Here is a 25,913-nt window from a genome sequence, read left to right on the forward strand (position 1 = left end):
GTGTCTTGTTCAGTGGTGGTCGTCTTTCAGCCTTTCTTACCTTGGCCATGTCTCTGAGTATTGCACACCTTGTGCTTTTGGGCACTCCAGTGATGTTGCAGCTCTGAAATATGGCCAAACTGGTGGCAAGTGGCATCGTGGCAGCTGCACGCTTGACTTTTCTCAGTTCATGGGCAGTTATTTTGCGCCTTGGTTTTTCCACACGCTTCTTGCGACCCTGTTGACTATTTTGAATGAAACGCTTGATTGTTCGATGATCACGCTTCAGAAGCTTTGCAATTTTAAGAGTGCTGCATCCCTCTGCAAGATATCTCACTATTTTTGACTTTTCTGAGCCTGTCAAGTCCTTCTTTTGACCCATTTTGCCAAAGGAAAGGAAGTTGCCTAATAATTATGCACACCTGATATAGGGTGTTGATGTCATTAGACCACACCCCTTCTCATTACAGAGATGCACATCACCTAATATGCTTAATTGGTAGTAGGCTTTCGAGCCTATACAGCTTGGAGTAAGACAACATGCATAAAGAGGATGATGGGGTCAAAATACTCATTTGCCTAATAATTCTGCACTCCCTGTATACTTAGTGACAATGGTCAACAGTTTACTTCAGAAATTTACAAGTCCTTTTTGTGCAAGAACGGTACCACCCATACAACGACCTCGCTGTATCATCCTGCACGTAATGGTGATGTAGAACCATTTGACAGTGTCAATAAAGACACCAAACAACTGGCTAGCAACAATAAGTTGGAGGGGGAAAAGAACTGTTCCACACCTCCTGATGATGTGTTATGGCAATATACCTTTCAACTTAAATGAAGTTTTCTTACAGAGAATTGTGAGAGGATATCATTACAATCAGCACCTCACACTGGTGATATTCATGAATAATACAAGGGTAGGTCGCTCCCCCCTGCCGCTGCAGCTCCTCCAGCTCCTCCAGGTTCCTGAGTTCCTGAGACCCACCTCACAGTAAGTACCCCCCACCTCCCAGCCCCTCGCTCTGCCCCGCGCAACTCACCCTCTCTCCTGCTCCTGCTTCTTTTCTTCTCTGTTCTTCCTCCTCGCTCCTCGTCTGTAATCTTCTTCTGTACTCTTCTTTTCCCCGTCTTCTTTCTTCTTCTGCGTGCTTCTCAGCCTCTCCTGTCGCCTCTCTTCTTCCTCATCTTCTTCTGTGGTCTTCTGCCTTCTGTTCTTCGTTTTCTGTATCTTCCTCTGTGTTCTTCTGGTCTCCTGCTCTTCTGTTCTTCCGGTCTTCTTTTCTTCTGTTCTTCCGGTCTTCTGTTCTTCTGTTCTTCTGGTCTTCTGCTCTTCTGTCTTCTATCTTCTGCCTTCGGCTCTTCTGCCTCCTCCGTCTTCTTCTCCCCGCGCCTGCCCTCCTGCTCCTGCCTCATCCCCCTCCCTCACTCGCCTCCCCCTCTCTATCACCCCTATCAAACCCGTTCGCTATCTACCTCCCTCACTCCTCCTATCTACCTATCTCTCTATCTCTCTATCCCACTATCTAACTCCCTCACTCTCCACCTCCTCCTATCTATCTATCGATTTCTCTACCTATCTATTTTCTCTATCTATTTTCTCTATCTCTCCCCCCTTCCCGCCACCCCCTCTATTACCTATCTTCCTATCCTCTCACTCTACCTCTCACCCTCACCCACCTCTACAACCCCCCCTCCCCTATCTTCACAACCCTACTCCTATCTTTCTCCCTAATCTCCTAAACCTCCTAACACTCACCCCCCTACACCAGCTCTTCCCACTCTACCTGTCCCCCCCCTCCCTTGCGCTTTCCCGCCGCGACCTCCTGCACGCCCCCACCCCCCAGCTCCCATTCGCCCCCAGCTGACCCCTCCCCCCCCTCCTACCTCATATGGCGGCCGCTGCGCGACAGTGGTAGCGACCCTTGGACCCAAGGGTAGGTCGCTCCCCCTGCCGCTGCAGCTCCTCCAGCTCCTCCAGGTTCCTGAGTTCCTGAGACCCACCTCACAGTAAGTACCCCCCACCTCCCAGCCCCTCGCTCTGCCCCGCGCTACTCACCATCTCTCCTGCTCCTGCTTCTTTTCTTCTTTTCTTCTTCTCTGTTCTTCCTCCTTGCTCCTCGTCTGTAATCTTCTTCTGTACTCTTCTTTTCCCCATCTTCTCTCTTCTTCTGTGTGCTTCTCAGCCTCTCCTGTCGCCTCTCTTCTTCCTCATCTTCTTCTGTGGTCTTCTGCCTTCTGTTCTTCGTTTTCTGTATCTTCCTCTGTGTTCTTCTGTGTTCTTCTGTGTTCTTCTGGTCTACTGCTCTTCTGTTCTTCCGGTCTTCTTTTCTTCTGTTCTTCCGGTCTTCTGCTCTTCTGTCTTCTATCTTCTATCTTCTGCCTTCGGCTCTTCTGCCTCCTCCGTCTTCTTCTCCCCGCGCCTGCCCTCCTGCTCCATCCCCCTCCCTCACTCGCCTCCCCCTCTCTATCACCCCTATCTAACCTGTTCGCTATCTACCTCCCTCACTCCTCCTATCTACCTATCTCTCTATCTCTCTATCCCACTATCTAACTCCCTCACTCTCCACCTCCTCCTATCTACCTATCTCTCTATCTATCTATTTCTCTATCTATCGATTTCTCTATATATCTATTTTCTCTATCTATTTTCTCTATCTCTTCCCCCCTTCCCGCCACCCCCTCTATTACCTATCTTCCTATCCTCTCACTCTACCTCTCACCCTCACCCACCTCTACAACCCCCCCCTCCCCTATCTTCACAACCCTACTCCTATCTTTCTCCCTAATCTCCTAAACCTCCTAACACTCACCCCCCTCCACCCTTAAACCCCCCTCCCACAGCTCTTCTCACTCTACCTGTCCCCCCTACCTAGCGCTTTCCCGCCGCGAGCTCCTGCACGCCCCCGCCCCCCAGCTCCCATTCGCCCCCAGCTGACCCCTCCCCCCTCCTACCTCATATGGCAGCCGCTGGCGCGACGGAGGCGCGCCAGAGGCAAGCCCGTCTGCGCCTGTCCGCGCCTGGCCCGCGCCCAGCGCCACGACCCCTGGTCCCCAGCTCTCCCAAGCCCCACTGATCCGCTACGACCCCACCACCCTCCACGCCGTCAACCCAGGACGCTCCAACACCTGCTTCCAAGCTCACCCCAAACGCACCCATGGACCCTTCGCCTGCAACTCCTGCAAACGCATCTTCCACCACACAACTACCACGACCACAAGCCCACGCGCCATCAACCACCTCAAGTGCATCCTGGTCAACGCTCGTTCCGTCCTCAAGCACGCCGCTGAACTCTGGGACCTCCTGGACTCCACAGCCCTGGACGTCGCCTTCATCACAGAGACCTGGATGAACGCCTCCTCTGCTCCAGACATCGCCACCGCCATCCCCGAAGGCTACAAGATCTCCAGAAAAGACCGCACCAACCAAGTAGGAGGAGGTTTCGCCATCGTCTTCAAAGACTCCATCAGCGTCACCACCTCCACCGAAGACACCCCTCTCGCCGCTGAACACCTGCATTTTCAGATTCGCACCGACCCGAGGACCACCCTCAGAGGATCCCTCTTCTACCGTCCTCCCGGACCGCGCGCCCCTTTCAGCGACGCCATCGCCGACTTCATCTCCCCGCACGCCCTCGCCTCACCGGACTACATCCTCCTAGGCGACCTCAACTTTCATCTGGAACAAAACAACGACCCCAACACCACCACCCTGCTCGACAACCTCGCCAACCTCGGCCTCAAACAACTGGTGAACACCGCCACCCACATCGCCGGACACACGCTCGACCCTATCTTCTCCGCCAGCAAACACATCTTCTTCAGCCACACCTCCGCTCTACACTGGACCGACCACAGCTGTGTCCACTTCACATTCCGACGCGAGACCCGCCACCTCCGCACTCAACCCATCCCTCGTCGACAGTGGAACAAGATCCCCGAAGAGCAACTCTTCTCCGCATTCGCCGCCAACCAACCCACCCTCACCACCGACCCCAACGACGCAGCCCTCAGCCTCACAAACTGGATCTCCAACTGCGCAGACAACCTTGCTCCCCTCAAACGCAAGCATCGACAGACCAACACCAAAAAAACTCTCTGGTTCTCTGACACCCTCAAAGAATCAAAGAAAACTTGTCGCGCCCTCGAGAAGGCCTGGCGCAAGGACCACACCGCTGACAACATGACCGCCCTCAAGAACGCTACCCGCGAACACCACCACCTGATCCGCGCTGCTAAAAGGAACTTTTTCACCGACAGACTGGACAAAAACAGCCACAACAGCAGAGAACTCTTCAGCATCGTCAAGGAGTTCTCCAACCCCAACGCCAACGCCGTCACGCCCTCACAGGATTTGTGCGAATCCCTCGCCACCTTCTTCCATCGCAAGATCAGCGACCTCCACGACAGCTTCGGACACCAGACCCAACCAAACACCACCGAACCCGCACCCCCGGCCATCACCCTCAACAACTGGACCCACATCAACACTGAAGAAACCAAATCCACCATGAACTCTACCCACTCCGGCGCCCCTTCGGACCCCTGCCCTCACTTCATCTTTAACAAAGCCGACGACATCATCGCCCGCACCTCCAGGCCGTCATCAACTCTTCTTTTTCTTCTGCTACCTTCCCCGAATGCTGGAAACACGCCGAAGTCAACGCCCTACTAAAGAAACCTACGGCTGACCTGAGCGACCTGAAAAACTTCCGCCCCATCTCTCTCCTGCCTTTCCCAGCCAAGGTAATAGAGAAGACCGTCAACAAACAGCTGACCACCTTCCTGGAAAACAACAACCTGCTCGACCCTTCACAAACCGGATTCCGAACCAACCACAGCACGGAAACCGCCCTCATCTCAGTCACAGACGACATCAGAACCCTGATGGACAACGGTGAAACAGTCGCCCTCATTCTCCTCGACCTCTCGGCTGCCTTCGACACAGTCTGTCACCGCACCCTAATCACCCGCCTCCACTCCACTGGGATCCAAGGCCAGGCCCTGGACTGGATCGCCTCCTTCCTCTCAAACCGTTCCCAAAGAGTTTACCTCCCTCCATTTCGCTCAGTACCCACCGAGATCATCTGCAGCGTACCTCAAGGCTCATCACTCAGCCCGACACTCTTCAATGTCTACATGAGCCCCCTCGCCAACATCGTACGCAAGCACGACATCATCACCTCCTACGCCGACGACACCCAACTTATACTCTCCCTCACCAAGGACCCCGCCAGCGCCAAGACCAACCTACGAGAGGGTATGAAGGACGTTGCAGATTGGATGAGGCTCAGCCACCTAAAGCTGAACTCTGAAAAAACGGAAGTCCTCATCCTCGGCAACACCCCGTCCGCCTGGGACGACTCCTGGTGGCCCACGGCCCTCAGCACCGCACCGTCCCCCACAGACCACGCCCGCAACCTCGGCTTCATCTTGGACCCTCTTCTCACCATGACCAAGCAAGTCAACGCCGTGTCCTCTGCCTGCTTCCGCATGCTCCGCAAGATCTTCCGCTGGATCCCCGCCGACACTAGAAAAACCGTGACCCACGCCCTCGTCACGAGCCGCCTGGACTACGGCAACACCCTCTACGCTGGGACCACAGCCAAACTCCAAAATCGCCTGCAACGCATTCAAAACGCCTCGGCCCGCCTCATCCTCGACGTACCCCGCAACAGCCACATCTCCGCACACCTGAGACACCTGCATTGGCTCCCAGTCTGCAAAATGATCACCTTTCGACTTCTCACCCACGCACACAAAGCCCTCCACAACAAGGGACCGGAATACCTCAACCGACGCCTCAGCTTCTACGTCCCCACCCGCCTCCTCCGTTCCTCTGGCCTCGCACTCGCTTCCGTCCCTTGCATCCGCTGCTCCACGGCGGGTGGGAGATCTTTCTCCTTCCTGGCGGCCAAGACCTGGAACTCCCTCCCCACCAGCCTCAGGACCACCCAGGACCACTCCGCTTTCCGGAGACTCCTAAAAACCTGGCTTTTCGAGCAGCAGTAAACCCTCTTTCCCCTAGCGCCTTGAGACCCGCACGGGTGAGTAGCGCACTTTATAAATGTTAATGATTTGATTTGATGCAAGATCACAAATACTAAGGGCAGCAAACCTCTTTATGACTACTATAATGTGCCACACAGTGACGTGATAAGAGTTCTAGAACAATTTATTTCTGGTTCCTTGTTCTCACTAGTCCCAGACTTTATGATCTGAAAATTGAAGACCAACTACTTTACACAAAGCTAGATGCCTCAAAGGTGAATTAACAGCTCCTCAAAACAAATCTGTGTTAAGGTACACAATGAGGAAGTAGAGATCTTGGAACAGCAAACCCTTCTCACGAACACAAAGAAGGCGGCAAACGTGATATAAAGCAGTCCCTGAACTGAAGGAAGAAAAGCTGTAAATAGAAAAAGATGCTGATGGCGTAGACCGAGGAGAAAAACCTGGCAGGCAGGAAGATAGCAAGGAGCACTTCAGTATTTGTATTGTTCCAAGGGCTTCTGCCAGGAAATGTACCTGTTTTCTCTTCAACTATGAGGTTCATTTTACCGGGAAACAGGCTAGTTGTAATTCTTACATTTTTACATGTCCCACACACATCTTTAAAAAAAAATCTTTTTATTAAAGGGTTGACAAGTATACATTACACACTGCGAGTTATTCAGCAAGGAGGAATATATAAACAATGCATGATGTCGATAATTATCCCAGTCTCCCTCACCCGAGACCTCGGCCCATCCCCGTATCTCTAGGAGGTCTCTCGGCGGTGAACATAGTCCTCATCTGTATTTATTCCATTTTCCCCATACTTCCCCCATTTCGATGGGCATCCCCGACTCATATAGGTAGTCTTTTCTGCGATCATACACCAATCCATATCTTTCTTGTAATCTTGCAGGCCTGGCACCACTGTCGAGCCCCACAGTCTGGCAATATTTCTCTCTGTGGCCAACATGCCTTGCATTATCAATAGCCTCCGGGACCTACCCAGATCCGTGGGTCCCCATATGTTCAGCAGTTATCCCTTCATTGATAGAGGTGATCCTCAGTTAGGAGACCACTAAGGCAAGCCAGTATTGTGGACCAATATTGTCGGATTTCAGTACACTCCCACAGAATATGTATGACGGATCCCTCCATCCTGCATCCCCTGAGGCATAGCTCATCTGGTGCCCTGCCCATTCTGAATCTGAGTGTACATGGTAGGTAGGTTCTATGGAGTATTTTTTAACTGAATCAGGCAAAACAGAGCGGATTCCCACATCCCTCGGGGTGCCAAGGCCTCCTCCCATTCCTCCTCTTCCAACTCTTCCAAACTGTGTTCCCACTGTTGTCTGAGATGTAGAAGCATGTCTTGCGAATTAAGTATGGCTTTGTAGGTGAGGGAGATATATTTTATGTAAGAATTCCTCTAACAATTTGCTCTCCAGAGAAGAGGCTTCGGGAAGCAACATCCACCTGGTGAGTGCCAAAACGAAGTGAGTGCCACACCTGCAGGTAGCGGAAGTGTTCCGAAGGGTCCAGATCGTATTCCTCTTGTAGCTCGCCAACATTCTTGACTGCATTGTGTGGCCAAAGATCACCAATCTTTGATATTTCTATAAGATCCAACCTAGCAAACACAGGGAGATCACCCATTGTGTCCAATGCCTCAGAGTCCTAGAATAGGGCGGCCTGGGTCAGTCTTCCTTTCCAACCCAGGGCCCTTTATGTGGTGTGCCAGTAGATGGTGGTCACTGACGTAGGGCCTAGTTTTCGTGTCTTTCGGTGGGTGGAAAGGTAACCCTCAAGTTATAGCAGCTTCCTATCCATTCGGTTGTCATGGTACGTGCATCCAGCAATTGATTGATGTGAACTGTGCTACCCAGAGGTATTTCTGTGTGCTGGGGAGGGCAATCCCGATATTGTACCAACCCCTAGTCAGTTTGGTCAAGAATATTCTAGCCTGACCTGCATTCCATATATGTGCTTGTAATTCATGCTGGGAGCCCTATGTGGGGTGTTGTGGAAGACTTATAAGAAACGAGGCAACGCCACCATATTAAAGAGGACAGCTAGGCCCAATAATGACAGCAGCAATGTTCTTCAGTGTTGAATATCCAGCTTGAGTCACCCCAGGAGGGGGGACACGTTATGAGTGTAGCAGCTTGCGGGACCTTGGTTACATATATGCCAAGTATTTAAAACCGTCAGATTTGATTTCAACCAGGCACCCAGTAGGCAGACAAGGGGTATTCCCATCGAGGAGGTAGAGCACAGACTTCACCCAATTGATTGCATATCCCGTGAGTCATCTTTAGTGATGGCCATTTCTGGGGATTAAAGCTTGGAGCGATAGTTCCCGAAGGTACTTGCAATGCCTTCGCTATCACTACTTAGGGAGCCATCCTGCGTGCGAATGGCGTTTACGAACGGCTTGCCACATTTCGTCTATCCAGCCAGGCAAGCAACTTCCCCGCCTTGTCTCCTGTATCATACATCTTTCGCTGTTTCGCCCTGTACTGGGTCTTAGCCTCATCCTGCTCAACCTCTTGGTAGTCGCACTGTTTGAGCATCAGCTTATGAGTCGTTTCTGCCTCCAGCTGCTCAGGGGGGAATTAATTCTATCTTAGGATCTACCGCTCCAGGGTGTCCATTTGCGCCCATTTTCTCTCTTTAGCCCCACTATCTCAGAGAGTCCCACTGCGTTAATCACTGTTTTATTGCTTTCCCACCATTTGCGCAGAGGCCACGGAGTGGGTATTTTCCTCAAAATACTGCTTAGTTGCTGTCAATATGGCCCTCTCAACTTTCGGCACTTTGAGGTATCATGGATTTATCACGATCTGACTCTGACTCTTGGGCTGGTGAGGGCCATATACCATCCACAGGGGGGGATGATCTGATATTCCTCGTGCCAGATGGTAGGCCTCTTGTACCTGTGGCATTTGTTGGGCTGGCATGAGTATGTAGTCTATACGGGACAGACTGCTGTGGGCCGCAGAGTGGAATGTGAACTGATGCTCATTTGGATGACTAGTTTGGCACACACCTATGAGGCCCTGCGTGGCCAGAAAGTCAACCAATGGTTGCTCAGCGGGGGCCACTTGTCTAGGGGGTTGCCGGTCAGTGGCCTCATTTAGGGTGGCCTTGAGGTCTCCTCTCATTAAGAGTTCTCCCAGGGAGAGTCCTAGTAATAGTTTGGTCAACACGGAGAATGTACAGCCTCGGAGGAGTATATACTGATAGGATGTTGATGACTGCTCCCTCCCAAGTCCCAAAGTGTGCTGCATATCTACCCTGGTCATCTGACCAAGTGTGTTCAATGTCGAGGGGGAGTGACTTTTTCACCAGGATGCCTGTTCCCCTAGAGGCAGCAGTGCATTCCGCATGCACCACCATTTTGTACCCACACCTGTCTAGGTGGGTCTCCTGCAGATGTGCCTCGCCCGGGGAGTGCAGTTTGAAGTACTGGAGGACCACTGCCCTTTTTATTTTGACCCAAAGACCATTAACATTCTAGGATAGAATGTGCAGTGCTCATGCTACCATGTGTTTTAGTGCTTGGGGAGTGTGCATCCCTATGTGTTTTGTCACTTCTGAATGTACGTTTCACCAGGACCCAGGGGGTGTGTTTTGTACTGTTGCCTCTTCTCTACACCCTGTGCATAGTAGTGACTTGTCTTAAACATAACTACTTTAAACCAATAACAATTCCCAACCAATTCAACCCCCTCCATTTCTCCTTGCTGAATGGGTCTTGAACTACCCACCTCCCCAACAATGCAGAGTGCATATCGCCCACGTAAACCATAACTAAGTACTGGGGGTGGGTGGCCAACGAGCTCTGGTACACCACAGCCCCCTAGATTAAAGTATGTTACGAACGTGCTGTCTGTTTTAAGTTTCAGCCTCCAGTTTGCCGCAAGTGGATCACATCTATGCCTCTGACCAGAGGGGCACCCCGCGTCCGTCTCCGACCATGTTAGATTTGCAACCACAATGGTCTATTAATGTCATTCAATCTGAGCCTTGTACCTGGGTTGTCTCCTGTTGGGGTTCTCCATTCGGTGTACTGGGTCTTCCGCACCATTCCCCTCTTAATGGAGCTGGCGGTATTGAGTCTCTATTTTCCAGTTGTTGCTTTTGCGGGCGCCCTCATAGTCCCTAACTGGCCACTTTGTGCCAGCCCTCCAACCAGTTCCAGGTGTCCTCTGGGGAACAGAAATAGTGGGGTTTGCCCTGGGTGATCACTCAGAGTTGTGCAGGCTATAACATTGAGTACTTGAGTTCCCGTTCCCTTAGGGCTTGCTTGATCTCTAGGAAGCTGCGTCTCAGTTTCTGTACTTGGATTGTAAAGTCAGTAAAGAGTGTTATTCGCGCATTGTTTATTTGCATGGGAGGGCCACATACTGCTGTCTATAGGATGACATCAGAATCTCGGTGGTTGAGGATCCTTGCAATAATGGGTCGTGGGGCACCAGGTTTGGGGAGGTGTACGCGGGGTGCGGTGTGCTCTCTCTACCGAAAAATATTTTGAGAGTCCTCGAGGCTGCAATTTCCTAAGGCTCAAATCTTCCACGAAGAGGTGTACAGCCGCCCTTTCAGTTTTTTTCCGTACCCCAATTATCCTGATGGTATTGCTGAGGGACCTTTTTTTTAAGGTCCTCAACTTTAGCTTCCAGTGACGCTGTGGTGGCTTTGAGTTCAAGACTTGTTTCTTGAGTACCGCTGAGTCATCCTTGATCTCTTTTAGGGAGCCCCCTGCTTCCTTCACTCTGGTTTCTAGGTTGTGGCAGTCTGCCCTTATCAACACCACCTCTGATGCAACTGAATCTTGGATTTGAGGGCTCACTTCATGCCCTGCATTGCCGCCATGGTGTCTTTCAGCAAGATTGCGCCATCGTCTGGAGCCATGGCCTTCGCTTCGGTTTTCTGTTCCTCTGGTCTTTGGGTGCCAGTGGCCTCTTTGGGGTAAGTAAATCTGTCTAGCTTAAGCTGGTGTCCTGCCTTCTCCCCCTTGTCACCTGTCATGATGCCACAGGTTGCAGAGTCTGTGTCTGTTCTTGGATGCGTGTCGCCAAAAGTTGTGCCTAGTTTGACTTGGACCCTTAGATGTTCCACTCATATGGGGGACTACTGCTTCGAGAGCACAGTGCTGTCACTATATCGCTCGGGATGGCTTGCCCAGTGCCATGCAGATTTCATGCTTTGCAGACTCCACTCTGTCTCCGATTTGCATCTATTGCAGTATTCCGGTGCTGATTCCAGTGGCCTGCAAGTGTTTGTTGTCTTTCCCTCCGGGAGTTCCACTCCCCTCCGCCGAATGCAAGTCAAGCCGGATCAGTGGCTTCTGCTTATGGAGGGGGACACACGGTGATCCCCCCTCAGTTATGGCACGCTCCGATGTCGTCGTCCCCTCCTCCACATGGGCACAAGTCTTGCATTCTCACCTTCGGGGCGGGAGTTTCACATACCCCAGTCCAGCTCATCAGCCATGTCTCACTGGGAGCCAGGGGGTGGCCAAGACACCCTCTCCCTTTCTATCTTTCTCAGGTAGTGGTCAGGGTACCCTTGGGCTTGGGCTGTAGTGGTAGCTTGGGCACCCACTTGTCTGTTTACTCAGGGGGCCGTCGATCTCCCTGGAGAGCAAGGTGAATTTCATCGACTGCCTCCTCGTGCAATGCGGCCGCCGCAGTCCCTTGGGCACGGGAACGCATGTGCCGTTTCCCCATCTGGGTCTTACCCCTGGTCTCCTCAAGATGGAGGATGGAGGGTGTCCCCACCCTGTGTTTGAGTGACGCCACTGCCATCACCCAAAGTGTCCATCTGTCCTGCCTGCATCTCCCCCCCAGCAAAAGAGGGGGGCGGAGGGATGTACGCAATGCAGGTTGCACTCACCGATGCGGCCCGAAGGGGCTGGTCAGGCTCCGTAGTCCACTGGTCTGGAGTCATCAACAAGCGGCCTTGCACACCAAAAGAGGCCATGACTCGGCATCTTCACAGGCCCGCCCCACATCCGGTACATCTCTGGCTGGGGGGGGCTGTCCGATCAGCAACTTGGGTGCCTCGTAGACACCGCATCATGAGCGGCATGTCGTTAGGCTCCAAGGTCAGATTTTATACAACAATGGTGTGTGATCTGCAATAGAAGCTAGGAGATAGGGGATTTTGAGGGAGAAAAGAGCCCTACATGACCTACCTGCTGCTGTTGTAAAATCAGGGCCTAACATGAAATAAGGAACTTACCTCTTACTTCAATTGCCCAAGTCTCCTGCATGAGGACCCTGCTCTGACTACAACGACAATCAAAACCAGTTTAAATGATCTTATACACATACCTCAACTGGAACAATGGGCACACTGATTCCTTCAGATCGCATGTACTCAAACTGGTGAAAACCTCTAGTTACACACACCAAATTGTTGTACACCAAATTTACACATGAATGACTTAATACACCTACAATGATGAGTCCAGTCTGTGACTGAATCCTCTTCAAACCTGGGCATGAAGGTACCACACCCAAAACAGTTGCAAGGCTACACTTAGGGCACTTCAGCAGTGTACACATCTCTGTTAACTTATCACACAAGGATGAAAAGCTGGTTGGATGGCTTGATGATTACAATTTAGAAGGATGGGTGTTTCTACATAGATGGATGATTGATAATACTGGTGGCTGGATAGATGCATGGTTGGTTGTGGATAGATATGGCGTCAAAGGTGGGCAATGGATGCATAGAAATGGGTGGATGGGTGATTAAGTGACTAAACCTATTATAAAAATGTGTGACAGTGGTTCATTCAACTGCACCAGACTCATTCCCTATGCAATTAATGAAAGCTAAATAACTGTGATATTGAGGGTGTGAATCTTGAAATTCCTGCCACTTCAGAAGTTTATAAGTTTACAGCAGTAGTTCCTAGTGCAAAAACTGGCCTCCACAACTCTATGCACATTGGATAAAGATGCAGCAGCACACCAAAAGTAAGTATTTGGATTAGTAAATAAACCATTAATTCGACAAGCTGTATGTTTTTAAAATTTGATGTATATTTAGATAAATGCCCATGTAAAAATCTCAGCTTTGTTCCTACAGAGTTACATTTACAAAGTTTGATGAAATATTACCAGCATATAAACCACCTTCACAATGTTAAGCAATTTTACAAATTTGGACAAAATGTCATGAAACCACCAAAACCATCTAGAACCATATTACATAGTCCAATAAGAGGTAGTCTGAAACTATTCAGATTTTTTTTCAAGTCCCTGGATCTAAGGAACACAATGGTTATATCAAATGTTAGGCAGAAGATGGAGCCATGCGTAGAGGTGAAAAACAGAAAAATATCGGTGTTTCCTTCCACCCAGAACTTCCAAGGCTGAAATAAGTAAAATACACAGACAAGGATCCAACTAAGCTGTTTTAGGGATGGTGTCATATAACACCTATTTAGTGAGAATGAATATTTTTATTCAAGAACCATGACCCAAATGGTAAGCCCATAAATCAAGAAATGTGAGTGATTGGGAGAATAGCAAGAAAAAAGAGTGATCTCAGAAATTGACAAATTCCTAGTGAGTAAAATTTCTTTATGGTTAATACAAGTGAGTAGATAGAAAACTGTAAAAATATGAGCAATTATCAGAGTAACTATTGTATGGTAGGATAATAAGGATAAAGTGATTCAAACGTGATAGCGTGCTGTTTTGTAAGCCAAGTGTAGATAACTACCTTTGTGTGTGTTCAGGACTGAAAGCCAAGGCAAATTGTCTTCCAACGTTTAATTGTACAGTGAAGGACTTCAAGATGGAGATGAGACTGTTGAAATTTAGTGAGAAATGGTATCTGTAACAATCAGAAATTCTTATGAGTACTGCTTGTGTGTAAAAGGTCAAAAGGGTCATCAGTTTTAAAAGACTAATCCTTACAATACCCTATTTAATCTGGATTGTATTAACTGTACTAAATAGTATCGGAAATGCTCAGTCAGAATTAACTTAACAACAAGGGGAAAAGAAACAAGTTATCAGTAAAGGGAGCACTTATTTTTAATTTCTCCTATCCAATTCAGCTTTTATACGTTTAAAATAAGCGTGTCAGTGTCAAAACCTAGGAACATAAAACTGGGTTAAAAATTAAATTTGCACTGTATGCCAGTGGAGATAATTCCATGTGAGAAAATAGTAAAGTTAATTAATCAAGTTTAAGGTGCATGATTTTAAGATTAGCACATGACTAAACATTGGCGAGGCTGAGGGATGTAGCAATTGTTAATGGAGTTTAGAAATTGAAAATCAAAGTATACTACATTCATTTGGGAATATATGGATAAAGGTAAATACATGGAAACTAAAGCCAGTATCCAGGAAATTACAACCTACCAACGTTCTGCTCGATAATTCATGGGGTCATATTCACAGGAAATTTGTATTACAAATGGGCAATTGAGAAGCGTTGAATAATGTAAGTAACTCAAAATAGATCTGAATGTTGCTGCATACATAGAAAGAGGATTAATAATGGTAACTACTCCTATTCATCATAACCTTGGATGACAAGATTATATATCTCCTCTCATGTGATAGACCATGGTGGGGAGGTGGTGGTGGGGAGGTAGAAACTTAAATATCTGGCTAAGGCATGCTTTGATAGTCAACAATGTAATATATACATGGAAGGCAAAAACATTGTACCGTGTAAACAAACTTTACTTTTATCTCTTATATTATTCAGAAATAGTGTGGGAAAGTGACTCTTTTTGCGTGGTCACCCCCAATTTCGGTGGACTGATGTTGCTGTTTTTTTTTTTATTTTGCCCCACGAGGCACTGTAGTCCTGTGCTCCGTGTATGTTTTAAGGACTGTAGTTCAACCCCAGTACATGGTCTCTGTCTCCTAAAATGCAGTAAAATTGGCTAACTCCCAAATGACATTCAACTTCCCAGTAAGAGCATAATACATGGTGCAGGAAATACACAATGGAATGGAAAATTTAAATGTCACCTGTGGGTCGCAGTACATGTTATGGCATCTACTAGACTGATAAAGGATGGATGGCTTCAGTCCTACCTGTGTAACCAGACTCCTGCAGCTTTTAAATCTGTAGGCAAACTTGTTAAAATAATCAATTTTGACAGGAAATAACCCTACTTTTAAATATCAAATAAGTTGGTTTTGTATCCCACAAGGTAGGCTGCCTAGTACTTAAAAATGGTAGCACTACGCATATGATTGTCATACAGTGTGGAAGGAAGTTAGTGTTGTGTCCCTGCGGTCTGAGTCAATGAGCATGATCTTCCTATAGGTCAAATTGGCTGCATACTCAATAAAGAACCTTCACTTTGAGAAAGCTTCAGGCATGCGGACCAACTAGGTGGCAAAACGTGTTGGCTAGCTCACCTATTCCATAGAGGTGTTGTAAATACTCTCTTTGATTTAAACAATATTTCCTGATTAATAAACTATTTCCACTACAAATGCACTACTGACTGGAGACTTTCCAGAATATAGCTATGACTGTCTACCTAAACACATTATAATAAGTTACAGTTGCAGGATAAAGGGGTGTTGCCCACCCATAGGTATAGACAGTTTATAACTAAGCCATCAAGGGAAAATTAGCCCCTATGTTTTACTCCTCCTTTTCTTTGGGAACAATGGAAAAGGACTCTACCTTCTTTTTGAAACCTGTGCGAAGACCCAAAGGGCTGATCCCGTTCTCACTTTTACCTAAGACAAAAACACAGGAGGCCTTCCACATGAAGTGTACAATGGACCAGTAGACACCGGCCTGCAATGGATGCTACCAGAGTGAGCCCCAGCCCCAAGTGCTGTCCCTGAAGTCCTGGTACCTTTAGAAGTGATCAAGAGGAACTTCTTCAGAAACTCAGAAAAGTAAATAGTAAGTCCAAATTAGAAATCTTGACCGGGCAAAGGCATGAGAAGTATCTGCATGACAGACTTTGATGGCTGCAAAATTTGGATATCTCCCACTCAGAGCCTTTTCCCACCAAAATCAACTGCTTCAGTGGGAGTTTGTCCAATGGCTATCCGGCTTCAATGGATCTTCTGTGGATAGAGCCTGAAACCTTGTCTTGCTGAGGATTTTCGCTTCCATTTCAGAGATTAAAGCAGAAGGTAAAACTTACTAGATCTGGAATAATTTAACGGAACAGGGCACATAATATGAGGGAGGGCAGAGGGAAACAGAGGAAATGAGACTAAGCAGGCTGAACTACATTCATACAAAGGACATTTTCAGAACATGCCTTTAAGTTAACATTCTGCAAGGAGTTTCCAATGAAATATTAAGCAAATAATCTCTTTGATTCACTCCACGCTGCAACACAGCAAAAATCATACCCTGCACCAAAACTCTTGATACTAGGCCACTTTATAATCCACACAAACAGAATATTCCACCCACAAGAGTGGCAGGGCCTCAGCTAGAGTAGAAATTGCTATATGTTAATAGACAATACTCCAATCGCTGTATTGGTAACAAAAGCTCAGTTTTTGCTAAATGTATTTCATTTTGACACCAGCTCGAATAGTAAAATATTACCAATCATGCAGCTTTTAGGGCTCTCAAGCAGCTTCAATTAATTTTAAAAAATAATGACTTGAACATGGATGCCTCAAGGACAACAAAAGTTAACCTACATGCACTTTTGAGAAAATGCTACTTTCTGGGTGCTAGAGCAAGGTTTGGACCAAGCCCCCAAAAGGGTATTTGTATGGGCCTCGTTGAAGGGCAAGAGGAGCTCAGTGCTTTCGATAAGACATTGGTTTTGACCTCTGAAGTGGGAAGCTGGAGGTCAAGCATCTCGGTCGTAGCATAAGAAGCACACGCCACAGCAGCAGTCCCATGGGTGAGAGGAGTCCAGACTCAGGGGAAGGCAGTATCGAGGTCACTGACTTTTTGAAGTTCATCATACCAATTTTCCTTGTGTTATGGTTGTCCTATCTTAGCACCAGCATTTGTCCGAATCCGTTCCAAATAAGGAGTGCAACGTATGTGGCCTTCCTCGTGAGGGCGGTAAGTCAAGTGGGGGAGGTGGCTCCTCAACGGAAGCTAAGTGCAAGCTTGGTTGAGGTCGTAGTGGCACACACTAGGTGTCAGAGAACACAATGGGCATCTCAACCTCTGCCATCAATGGAATTGGCATCAGTGTTGATGCTCAGGGTATCAGCATGGACCTTGGCGCTGGAGGCGGAGTCAAACTAGGAGCTGGAGTAGGCTCATTAGTGGACCCCGAAAGTTGGGTTGTGCCAGGACAAGCTGTGGAATAAGTTCCAACGTCCAACTTCAGAAGCGAGATCAAGAGGCATTTTCTTCTCCGGAGAATATGAGTAGCAGAAAGGGGCAGAGGCCTGCTTGGATTTTTTGTGTTTTTTCTTCTAACCTAAAGAACTTGGAGCGCAATGAGGACAAAACAGGGGAATGATTCATGTGACTACTCGACCTGGAATGGGACCCACCCTAAACCCTTTGATCTGGACCAGTCTTGTCGCAGAGTTTCCCTCGCGGTCTTGTATGGCCTTCAGGTTCATTGGCGTGCTGGCACTGAAGACTGCTGGCTCAACCCCAGGCAGCACATGTAAAACTGATAAGTATCTGTCACAGACATTTATTTGTGGCCGTCCTTACAGGGTTTAAAACCTGTTGTTTTAGGATGTTACATTTCCCTTGCACACTGGAGTTTCACATTTTATGAGGTGAACAGGTCTCTTGAGAGATAAGAGGTAGCTCTGGGTCCGTGTCTGGTGGCAAGGAAAGGAACTCATGCCAGCACATGAAAGAGGCACCTGTATAGGCCCGCTCATTATTTCCGGGGCAGAACGGTGTCAAAGCAGAGCTGCTTGGAATTACCCACCAGCACGTAGAGGTGGTACTCAAACGTTTCTGGATTCAGTCTGGAGCCTGGGGAATATTCAAAAGGTGAAGAATCTGCAGTTAGAAGCTTCCATCAGAAATGTTGATTATTTGAGTAAGGTTCTGAATTTGTATTTTCTTTATAGTTATGATAATTGTGTAATTTTCTTTTAGAACAAATTTGGTTGGAGCAGAAAATAGTTTGCAGGAACTGTGAAACTGGATGCGAGTTGTAGCCACATGCACTAGCAACTGTCACCACATAACTTTAGAAACTGGATAGACTATACAATGGATCTGGTATCTTGTAAACCTTTCACATGCAAGGGGATACCTCAAGTATAATTTTCATGCCGTAAACTGCCCATGAAAAACCTGTAATTCTTGCAAGAAATTATCCAATCTCACTAACCATCAATCATCACCGCTATCCTTACCCGTGACCAAACAGAACCTTATTCAGTGTTCAATGCCCTCATGTAATAATCCAGCAGTTATTGTAAAAGGGGATATTGCAACATTGTATTACTTACCACTGGCAGCATTTGTTTTGGTAGAAACCCTAAATACAGGCGCCAAATCGTATCTAATAAATATTGTGCAATAGCTCCAATGCACAGGTAGATAGCACCATCAGACTCACTAGCGACTGTCCCACCTTTGGACATAACAGCATGGACCATGTGTAGGTACAACCCATGCGTGCTGAAATCAGTTTATCAAACCGATTATTTCCACGTCATCAGATGCGCATCGTCTAACAAATAAAAATTTGAAAGTGGGCGAACTCTATAGAACTACAGGGGATGCAGAAATCTGCCTGAGCATTACCAAATGTAAGGGGGGGGGGGCGGTGAGTATGATGGATTGCTCCACATAAAAGAGGCAGCACCAATTGTCTGAGAAAAAGGTGATATACAGCATTTTAATACATTACACCTACAATGCATTGATGCAACTTGCAAAGAGATGAGCAATGCGAGAAAAACTGTGCTAAGGATAACAAGCCTCAGCGTGCAATTGTGCACAGGCTTAAAAGCAATACAAACATCAAAACGGTGAAGGCCAAATTGAGATCAAAAGGAGGCATATTAAGTGGAGCAGGGGGGAAATATAAGAAAACCTTTTTAAGGAACACATTATAAACAGATCACTTGAGTAACACGGATAGGCGCAAAGCCAATAGGTCTTTCCTTTGGGATCTATTGGGTTTAATAATGCCTCTTGGTGATGCTTTGATGAGGCGGCGATCCCCTGCATAATTAATAACCAGTGCCCCGGGGAGGTGGTGGTCCTCTGGGCTGCAAAACCCCACCCCCTGCATTAATTTGACATTTTGTCCCCGGGAGGTGTCAGTCCCCGGGGCTAAAATAAGCCTTAGGAAGGAGGCTCCATGCGTTCCCCTTTCTTTTTTTTTTTTTTAAGGCCCCAATGCCTCTGGTACCTGGCCCAGGGGCAAACAAAAGGATGACCACAGGAGACTGTGCAAAAAAAAAAAAAAAAAAACACCTCGGTAAAATCCATGGATCTTTCTGAGATTTTTGTTTTAAAAAATGCTTTTTAGCCCTGGCGGGATCCTTGGGGGACCCCTCGCACCAAGGCCAGGGGCTCAGGGTGTTCCTATCCTGGCCCCTTTTCTTTTTTAAATCTTTTTTTTGTGGGACTCTGCTGAAGCAGAGTCCCAAAATGGTTGCAAACACTTCCTTGTTGAAGTGTTCGCAGCCAATCAGATATCAGCTCAGGGAAAGTTGGGTCTGTGGAGGATCGGCGTCCCTTGATATCTACATTATTTAATCTTTAATATCTTCAAAACTACTGATCGAGTTTACACCAAATGACAAAAAGTACACTTTCTGAACCAAGAGCTAGCTTTCTGCCAAATTTGGTGTAATTCCGTCCAGCGGTTCGGGCTGTAGTGATGTTCAAATTCCCTATGGGAAAATGAATGGGGAAACTGTGTTTTGCACCCTCCGCCCCCCCCCCCTTTTTTTCTCAGCCCCCGCTTGACAGATTTAAAGACAGAAGCTGAACCGACTGAAATATAAGTGTTGAGGATTTCGTAAAGATTTCTCAAGCAGAGCCAAAGTTACTGGTAAAACAAAAAACGTTCTTCCTATGGAAACTAGGTCCTAACTATATACTGGTGACCGCCAGTAGGTAATAAACACACATTTTATATTTTGGGGCAGACGTCACAAACACACACCCTTTTGTGAATACCCTTATCACCCAATACCCCTACCCAACCCAAAACCTTAAAAACACCTCTAGCCAACCATAAAACCTAAAGAACACCCTTACCACCCAATAACTTTAACCAACCATAAACCAAAATAAACCCTTACCACCATATACCCCAACCCAACCCTAAATTCTAAATTACCTTTATTACTTACCATGCGTGGTAAGGGCATGCATGATAAAGGCATATGCGTGGTAAACATTTGTGTGGTTAAAAATGTGCGGTAAAGGCACTGCATGTAATTTCTGCGCTGTAAAGTCTGCTTCCCAAAAAGAAGTAGCGTGAAAGCAGTTTGCTGTATGGTGGAGATGGACAGAAAAGCTGAAACAAGACACAACAACACACAAGAAGCAACCAAATGAGTGACAATAAATCCAGCGAATGGTAAACAATTAGCAGGCTGTAAGCTCATTCACGTTCCCCTGAAATAGGGCTTTCGCAAACAGACAGCATGCGCTGCCTGGTAGGTTCGACCTAAAATGGGCTGATCAGGCTAATGAAGAAAGGCTGGACGAGCTTTAAAATGACCTTGTGCTGTGCCCACAACTAACCCTTGCTGGGCCAGACAGCAAACAAAAGAACTTTGAGACTGCTTAACTTGAACAGGAACGATAACTCTGTCCTCACACCAGGACCAGCAGCCTACTAAAGTAGACTGACTTTGATGCAGGACTTTGAGTCATGTCTAGAGAGAAGGCACCAATGACAGATGCTGTGCTGGGTCCATGACTAGCATCTGCTTTTTACAGGCACGGCCTGGCTTAAATCCTGTAGTTTTAGGGACCGCCATTCATGCACACTGTCACAAAAATATATTTTGAAGAAAGTTGGTAAAACAGAGAAACAGTTAGGAGTAAAGCTCTGGATCCACTTGCAAGGGCACAGATAAAGAGGAACTGACAGCATTAGGCAAGGGTGAAGCCCACATGTGGCTTTATGTAGTCACGCGTGGAGCTGGAATGGAGTCACCACACAAAGTCTGCTGGGATCACTTACTAGGAGGAGCTATTGCGGAAAGTGGTTTCTAGTGTGACACATGGAAATTTCTAAAAGGTGAGGATTGTATTGCTAGACGTATCCATCAGAAATAGCTGGAAAGAATAGTGTATCACCCTTCCGGAATGAGCACACAGACCAAGTATGACCCAGGAAGAAGGTAAGGTCTTCAAATGATTATATGAGGTTTAAAAAAATCCAAGGTGTCCCACTTGTTGTGCATGTCTTTCATATGCAAATTACCTGAATGTCGATGCTTGTAAGGTGGCAAGGCAACATCATCCTCATCATCATCATCATCATCATCATCATCAAAGGGTTTCTTTTTTGTTACATCACGCTGCGTTCGGCGAGAGTGGTACCTCCGCTTCCTGAAACAGCCACAACAGAGGAGATCTTTTGCTTACAAATTTTCCCTTCGGAATGAGACATTGAACTACAGCTTCTAACCATTTTCCATGGCCAGTTTGCAATGTTGCCAGTGCTTTATCTGCTACAACAAAGTCAGAAAATGTTATTTACCTATAAATCTAGGTCCCAGGCCTTATAGTGTGAACAGGTTACCAGGCTTCAGAATTTATCGTCATTTCACTTGTCACTTTTTTTACAGCATTTTGCAATTTCTTGCTAAGAATAATGATGAATTATGTTCTAACCTAAGTGAAGATAACATCACAGTTTTTTGCAAGAATAACATTGTGGATATTGTAAAACACAATTTAAAATGATCTGTGAAAAACCAGCAGGGTAATATTTTTCTGAAGAGTCTGGGTGCACATTACTTGGGAAGAAGGGCATTTCAGAACCCAGAAACTGTGGACAAGAAGATTTTGGTTCCAAACATTTGATGAAGAATGCACAAACAGAAATTAAGTCCAGCCCTGATAATCTAATAAGAGCACTGTAGCAACTGCAGTCACGTCACTGCATAAATTAAAAAAACCAGTTACTTACCTTAGGTAACACCTTCTCAGGTAGAGAGTATATGTAGCCGCAGACTCCTTACCTCAGAATTATCCCCAGGTGTCGGACTTGAGCAGTACCCCTGCGTGCTGGTAGATGGTGCCTTTCAGCGGTGTCCATGCCAGAAGTGGCATGCGCCTACATCAGTACCAACCCAGTGCATTGATGTCAGATTCTTTTTGTGACTTTCCAAATCAGGAGCACAGTGCTACAAAGAACACAGACCACTGGTATGGAAAACTAGGGCCCTGTAGGGGGAACAGCCTTGAACTTAGAAATCTGTCCGCAGAGCGGGTAGGATTGGTGGGTCAGTAAGGAATCTACGGCTAAATAGAGTCTCTACCCGATAAGGTGTTCCCAAAGAATAGTTTCCTTACCTTAGAATGGATGCCAAAGCAATACCTCCCCCCAGAGGTGGGTCTGTGGAACATATTCACAATAGAAAGTCCTGCAGGACCAAATGGGTGAAATGCCCTGTGACGGACCTGACTGTCAGGCAGTAGTGTTTGGTGAACCGGTGCAGAGAAGCTCACACTCCTGCCTGGCAAATGTCCATGACCGCAACTCCACATGCTAATGGAGTGGTCTGGTGGAACGGGAACACAAACCCTCAGGGGGTTGCTTCTTGGCCACTGAGTAACAAATTTTAATGCAGAGCACGATCAATCAGGAGATGGTCCGTTTCCGCACAGCCTTCCTCTTCTTGGCTCCAACATACCCCACAAAGAGTTGGTCATCCACCCGGAAATCTTTCATACGATCAAGATAGAATGACAACTCACATTTTGGGTCCAGAAGATGCAGCCACTACTCTTCTTTAGAGGGATGCGGCAGAACATAAAAGGTAGGCAAGTTGATGGACTGGCCTAAAGGAAAGGGGGTGACAACTTTTGGCAGAAAGGAAGCCCCAGTGCAAAGAACCAGCTTGTCTGGAAAGATGGTTGGGTATGCAGGCTTAGATGATAAAGCCTGGAGCTCACTGACTCTCCGGGTAGACATTATCGCCACTAGGAAGTCTGTCTTGATGGTAAGTAACCCGAGATGGCAGTTATGCAGCATCTCAAAGGAAGCACACATCAGAAATTAAAGTATGAGATTAAGGTCCCACAGAGGCATAGTAAAGGGTGAAGGTGAAAACACATGTTGGAGACCTTTCAAAAGCCTTTTTACAACAAGGGATTTGAAAGGAATGGCTTATCTGGCCATCATAAGAAGGCTGAGATCGCAGAATGATAGCCCTTTAAGGTGCCCAAAGCAGAGCCCTGCTGGGCAAGAGAAAGAATAAACAGAAGGACCTCAAAAAGGGGAGCACAAAGATGATCAACCTGATTTTCGGCACAGCATGCCACAAACTTGCCCCAGTGGCAGGTATATACCATTGTGGTGGATGGATGCTTGGCTGCCATGATAACATTGCACACTTCGGGTGGAAGGTTGAAAGCTGTCAACTGTTGCCCCTCAATCTCCGCACATGAAGGCAGAGCATTGACAGGTTCAGGTGGAGAACCCTTCCCTGCTGCAACAAAAGATCCTCCCGAAGGGGCAGCCTGATCGGAGGACTGATGGCTATGCTCAACAGTTCAGGACACCAAACTCTCTGAGCCCAGTCCGGCTCCATAAGGATGACTTGGCCTGGTCATTCCGAATCTTCTTCAGCCAGGAGATGTATGGGTGAAAGGCATACAGGAGGTATGAGCTCCATTCAAGACAAAAAGTGTCTCCGAACAAGATGGCCTTGGAAACTCCAGCCCACAGAACTGCTGACATTTCACTTTCTTGGAGGTGGCAAACAGATCTAACCAAGGCTCTCCCCACTGCTGAAGGAGACCTTGCACCACCTCAAGATGAAGATGCCATTCTTGATCCACTAGCCATCATCGGATGAGTTTGTCTGCCCTGGCATTCAGAAAGCCTGCCAGGAATTTAACCACCAGGGATATGCCCTGATGTTTCAGCCATTTCCAAAGGTGCAGGGCCTCTTGACAAAGCATTCATGACCCCACTACCCTGTTTGTTGCAGTATCACATGGCGTTGGTGTTGTCCGTGAACATCTGCACTAGCCTTTCCTTGATGGAGGGCAGAATGGCTTTCAGTGCCAGCCAGATGGTACGGAGCTTCAGTAGGTTGATATAGAGTCTGGATTCCAACCGGAGAGGCGAGGCCTTTGATCACCACCTCTCCCAGATGGCCGCCCCATCCCATGAGTGAAGCCTCTGTCACCACTGTCAGATCTTTGATTGGGGAAGGCAGAAGAGTCTGCTGCTGACCCAACAGTGGTTTGTTAACCACCAATGCAGATCTTCTGCAATTCCTGCGATCTGGACCATGTCTGAGATACTCCCCTGGTGCTCCGACCACTGGAACTTCAGGTCCCACTACAGAGTATATGACAGCGGGCATGTCACGCAAGCAGGATTCAGGAGACCATAAGGCCCAGCAGCCTCAGAGTCAGTCTCACTGAAACCCATGACAGAGGCTGAAATATCGGAATCATAGCCTAAATACCCTGAACTCGCCGTTATGGAGGATAAATTTTAAACTACACTGGGTCCAGAACAGCTTTAAAAGGGAGTCAGGTGTTCCTTTAACACGTTGATACTGAACTCCAGCGACTGCAGGTGGTTTGCCATAGTCTGGAGGTGGGAGATGACTGACTGCCCGATCCATGAGGCCTGGGGGTACCTTATCCTCAACCAAGCAAAGATTGGGGAGCTTGCATACTGTGGTGCCTCGGCAGGTAACGATGCTGCTGGAAGCCCCTTCTGTGGTCACAAAAAGAAGAATGGGGTTGATGGGGGACCATGAATAGGCCCAAGGACCTGGCTGTAGCTTTGCTACAAAGAGAAGGAAGCCATGAAAGGGCAGGTCCATACTCAAAACTTGGACACCCCCTGAAAAGCCAGTCATTCTCAGGCAGGTGTGGTACTGTTAGGCCATTGAAGAAAAAACTACTCTGCCTTGCGAGTCAGTCGTATCTAACCCATCTGATTGTGAACTTGGCTGCTTATCTCCCGTCTGCTGTAGCGTGGAAGAGTATGGCCCGGGCCTCCTCCGGGACCATGGGCAGCAACTGGGAAACCGAATCCCACAGTGCATTGGGGTAACAGACAAAAACGCACGCCATGTTCATGGATCAAAGTGCCAGGCTAGTGGAAGAAAACATTTTGTTGCCTAAGGCATCCAGCCTCTTGGATTCCTTATCCGGTGGAGGGAATGCGCCAAGCATACACAGGAAGTGGTGGCTTTCACCACAAATCTCTCTTGGGTAGGGTGAATGACAAAATTCAGGTTCCCTGGGGAGGGTGCTGATGGAGGGAAATTGTCATGTTCAAAGGAGCCCCTGTACTGCAGGGCCCAAGAAGGACATCCGTAAGGGCTTCAATTAAATGGGAGAAGCAGTTCTGAGGGAGATTGCTCCCGGCTGAAGCACCTTTGTTAAGATTGACATTGAGGGCAGGGCTAAGACTCAGGACCATGGGCCTCCTCCTCACCACTATAGCAAAAAAAAAAGCTGCGTCCTCCTCCATAGCCATGGTAGGAAGTGAGAACATGCCAGTGTCTGGGAAGGTGTCCAGTGTACTGGCGTCCACCATGCCCTCACACCAGTTCATGTTGGGGTCTAGAGGCTGGTATTCCTCAGGGTCCAATGACCCCTTCCAATCTTCTTCAAGCCCTAGCCTTAGTATCAGGGCTGAGATCCCGTTCTGGAAGGCAAGGGTCTGACAACGGACTTCTGAACCTGCAAGGCCAAGAGGCGCGCCAGTGGGGACAGACCACCAAATATGAGGTGCGCAGCCTCATAAAATTTGTAGATTTGTGCAGTAGGTGGTCTGGCTCCCGAAAATTCAGAGA

General features: G+C 47.7%; 1 protein-coding gene across 1 annotated transcript in view; it reads right to left on the reverse strand.

Moving 5' to 3' along the window:
• The window catches only part of NCBP3 (nuclear cap binding subunit 3), a 228,117-nt gene that overhangs the window by 68,255 nt on the left and 133,949 nt on the right, over positions 1-25,913 (reverse strand). Inside the window, exon 9 of the mRNA XM_069226975.1 lies at positions 21,341-21,468. Coding sequence (XP_069083076.1) covers positions 21,341-21,468 — 128 coding nt within the window. The remainder of the gene's footprint in view (positions 1-21,340; positions 21,469-25,913) is intronic.

This window comes from Pleurodeles waltl, chromosome 3_2, assembly GCF_031143425.1.
Source record: "Pleurodeles waltl isolate 20211129_DDA chromosome 3_2, aPleWal1.hap1.20221129, whole genome shotgun sequence".
NCBI classification, from domain to species: domain Eukaryota; kingdom Metazoa; phylum Chordata; class Amphibia; order Caudata; family Salamandridae; genus Pleurodeles; species Pleurodeles waltl.